The sequence below is a fragment of the Anastrepha obliqua genome, chromosome 4 (genome assembly GCF_027943255.1).
Source record: "Anastrepha obliqua isolate idAnaObli1 chromosome 4, idAnaObli1_1.0, whole genome shotgun sequence".
Lineage (NCBI taxonomy): Eukaryota > Metazoa > Arthropoda > Insecta > Diptera > Tephritidae > Anastrepha > Anastrepha obliqua.
The window spans coordinates 66,100,514-66,104,703 of NC_072895.1; the positions used below are offsets into that span (position 1 = coordinate 66,100,514).

General features: G+C 44.1%; 1 protein-coding gene across 1 annotated transcript; it reads right to left on the bottom strand.

Moving 5' to 3' along the window:
- Positions 1–515: 515 nt before the first annotated feature.
- Positions 516–3,826, bottom strand: LOC129244194 (uncharacterized). The gene is made up of 3 exons (XM_054881807.1): positions 3,450–3,826; positions 2,865–3,370; positions 516–2,821 (listed from the first exon to the last, which is right to left on the bottom strand). Exons 1-3 carry the CDS (start codon positions 3,824–3,826, stop codon positions 516–518), a joined length of 3,189 nt encoding a protein of 1,062 aa, XP_054737782.1.
- Between the last annotated feature and the right edge of the window lie 364 nt (positions 3,827–4,190).

A 4,190-nucleotide genomic window follows, 5' to 3' on the forward strand; every position in this document is an offset into this window, starting at 1 on the left:
TACTACGCAGTTTAATCGGCCTTTTTTCCCTGCAACAACGTATTTCATTAGAAAAATAGAAATTTTGTGTATACCTGATTAATCTTCGCTCGGATTCCAGCAACTCCTGACAATTAGGAAACCACGTTTTTTTGTTATTGATTCCAAGCGAGCTAGAGCGGGTATTGTGTAAAAATCTCAATACATAGGCGATAATTCTTCTTAATTTCGAATAAGATGAGTATTTTGTGATGACCGACCAGTGAACGTCAGTAGCTGCGATACAAGCCTTAACTTTTCGTAAGCCTATTTCGGTTTTATGCATTATTTGCGCGGGTTGCTTCCAGAACTGTTCCTCTTCGCGTAAGAAGTCAGGTCCGAACCACCATAACTCATGATGCATAAGTTGAAGCGGAGATATGCCTCTGGACGCGCAGTCCGCAGGATTGCTTTCAGAGCGTATATGGTTCCAGCACTCGGGAGGCAGGACCTCGTGAATATAGGCGACACGGTTTGCGACGAATGTTTCCCAATTATTAGGATGTGCTTGCAGCCACGCCAACGTAATGGTGGAATCTGTCCATGCTACCAGCACACAACTCGAGGCGAGGTAGCGTCGTTGTTTTTAGCGGGGCAACTTTAGTCTTTGATGAAATTAAGCCGATTGTAATGTGACCATCCCTATGTACAGTGCGCGCATATATGACTGCGGCATAGGCGCGCTCGGAAGCGTCGGCAAAAACGTGCAACTCAGTAAATGAGCCTATCGTCCCGACTCCAACCCAACGGTTGACCTTAAGTTCAGATAAAAGTTGTAATTGCGAGCGATGATCAAGCCACACCTTGCCTATCGTATCTGGTACTGGGTCGTCCCATCCAGTGTTGGAACGCCAGATGTCCTGAAACAACATTTTCGACCTAATCGTTGCGGGTGGAAGTAAGCTCAATGGATCAAAAAGTTTGCTGGCATCGACCAGAAATGCTCTCTTAGTTAAGACGTGGGGCGGTTCTCCTAGAGAAATGGAAAATGTAAAATAGTCCTCTTCCATATACCAAATTAGTCCCAGAGCATGTACATTGTTGCCATCTACGGTGTAGTGCGATATGTTCTTGGATTCTCTAGCGATAGTCTCATTTAGCTCTGTACAATTTGACGCCCATTTTCTTAACTCGAACCCACCTTCCCGTAGAATATCGGACACATTTCGCTGCAATGCTTTAAGTTCCGACTTGCTAGACGCACCAGTGAGAAGATCGTCCATGTAAAAGTCTTTAAGAATTACGTCGACTGCTTTCTGAAAAGTATTGGAAGATTGTTTCGCGGTTTGTTGCATCGATTTGACAGCCAAATGCGAGGCGGACGCAACTTCATAAGTTACGCGTAGCATGCGGTAATCTGTAATGGGTAGAGATGTGTTAGAGCGCCAAACAATTCGATGTAAGTCGACATGTTTAGTTGAAACACAGATTTGTCGATACATTTTTGCAACGTCTGCAGTTACTGCGTATTTGTGTATTCTAAAGCGCAAAAGTATGGAGTACAAGTCTTCTTGTAATTGAGGACCAACATAAAGCGCATCGTTGAGGGAATTCCCCGTTGTGGTTTTAGCAGACGCGTTAAACACAACTCGCAATTTTGTCGTGACGCTGGACTCCTTTACAACAGCATGGTGTGGCATATAATATTTCGCATATTTCGTTTCAGGCACGACCTCCATATGACCCATTTCAATTAATTCCTTCATGAATTCGTTATAACGTGTCCACAGATCCTGATCACCGGCAAATCTGCGCTCCATGCGTAATAAGTTTCGTACGGCGAGACTCCTTGATTCACCTAATGGCACGTCGACCTTGAGTGGCAACTCCACTACAAAGCGTCCGTCCGGCTTCCTAATATGAGTTGATTCAAAATGTTCTTCGCAGTACCGTTCCTCGTGGGTAAGATATCGTGTTTGCGACGCTTCTTCAAGTTCCCACAATCTAGCCAATGCTCTATCTAAATGTACATCACAGTGTAACGATTGTATATGGTTTGCGGCTGGAACGGATGTATCTACGTTTCCACACAACGTCCAGCCAAAGACTGTTTTCTGTATTATTGGCGTGCCAGGTGGGCCTTTACGCAGCTCAGTTAAAATGAGTCGATCCATATAGTCCATGCCCACTAAGATGTCTACACGGCCGGGTTCCATGAAGTGCGGGTCAGCTAAGAACAGTCCCTTGATGTGAGACCATTCAGGAACGCTTAAACTCTGCGACGGCAAATCGCCCGTAATCTTTTGTAAAATTAATGCGTTGATGGGGTAATATTCACTTGAATGTCGCGAAGAAAGCAATAACGTCGTTTCGCCTCTACAACGGCCACCCTGAGAAGCGCCAATTCCCGTTACAAATATGGACGAAGATTTGCGAGCTAGACCTAGACGTTGTACGCATGCCTCAGTTATGAATGTGGCGTGAGAACCTGAATCGAATAATAAGCGAGCATTCTGCCATCGATCAACAGAATCACGTACCTTTACTAGGGCGGTTGATAACAACACAGCTTTTTGTGTTTTATGCATTGGGTTAACCTTGGAATTAAGGCAAGCGGAGGCGGATGTGACAGCGGTTTGCGGGAGCGAGCTAGCGGCGGGTAACGTACCTGCAGCGGTGCGGGGTGAGTCGACAACGTGGGAAGAGGTAGATGCCTCTGGCGAACTATGAAGCAATGTATGGTGGCGCTGCCGACATATTCGACAGGAAGACGCGCTATTGCAGCGTTCCTTAAAATGTCCGGTGCTTAGACAGTTTAAGCACGCCTTGAAATCTTTGACAAAATTGAGTCTAGCGTTTGCATCTAAGGTACGGAATTTTTCACAAGAATAGATTTTGTGTGTTACAATATGTACAACGCGATTGATCTGCGGTGGCATGAAAAACCTTTGCCGATTTTCCGACTAATTTTTGATTGTTCGGTTTTCCTGGCCATGACTGGGTTGCCGGCGCTGATATCATCGATAATGAGCGACACCTTATTTCCAAAAAGGACGAAAGATCTTCGAAGGTAGGAGGATCGTCGCTAGTGAGTGACAACTCCCACTGTTTGCGAGTTTCAAAGGAGAGTCTGGTTACAGTTTCATGTACTAACCAATCGTCCCAAAAATCTACTGGTCGCCCTAAAGCCTTAAGTTCCCTTATGTGTTGTTGGAATGCATTCAACACGTTCTTAATGGAGTCAGCAGTGTCACTTGTCGCTTTACGTATCTCTGCAATCGCCCGAAAGTGCGCTTCGACAATAACTCGCATAACTTTATATCGCGACTTTAGAAGATTCCATGCCTCCGTATAGTTGGCATCGCAAATTTGGAAACCACTGATAATGCTAAGCGCATCACCCTTTAAGCAGCTACGTAAGTAGTGTAGCTTTTGACAATGAAGAGTTAGAATCTACGAGGGTAACAAAAGCGTCGTAGAAGGCGACCCACTCAGTGGAATTGCCCGCAAAGGATGGAAGTTCCATTTTAGGTAGTTTAATTGCTGCTGACACAGTGGGATGCGGATTTGTAGAATTCGCAACTGATTCGGCTCTACACTTCTGTACGCGCCTAAATTGTGATAGCGCTGTAACGTACCAGGACTCGGCCTGGATGCGCGCGTTCTGTTCGACATCGATGTTATCTGCACCACAAGAAAGCTCGATTTCATCTTGGGCTGTCTTAAATCGTACCCACTGTTCATTTAATAACTGCAGATAACTTTCGACATTTTCTAAATCTAAAACAAATGCTTCGTCGTTGCTCTTGGTCATGTACCTTTTTATAGCATTTAGCGCGGAATCACGTGTTTTTACGAAAGCGGACATTTTGCGGGTGCGGTAAAATAGGTTATGTTAATATAACGCGGTGTAGACTATGTGGAATTAAATTATCGCGGTAATCCGGCTCGAAGGACCAAAAATGTTGCGGCGTTTTTTTTCTGCTTTGAAAGGCACTTAAGTTCACAATTAAATCCGTTGAAAAAAAACTAAAATTTATTTAATGCAATCATTTATTTAGATAGAGAGTTGACATCCGAGTTGACTGACGAACAAAATACGTAAGAGAGATAATAAAGAATAATGATAATGCAAATATGTATAGCGATGAAAAAGGATATATCGATGCTGTTGAAGTGAACTCAACAAGAGGTATATCGATGTTGTCGAAATGAACCCAACAATATGTATG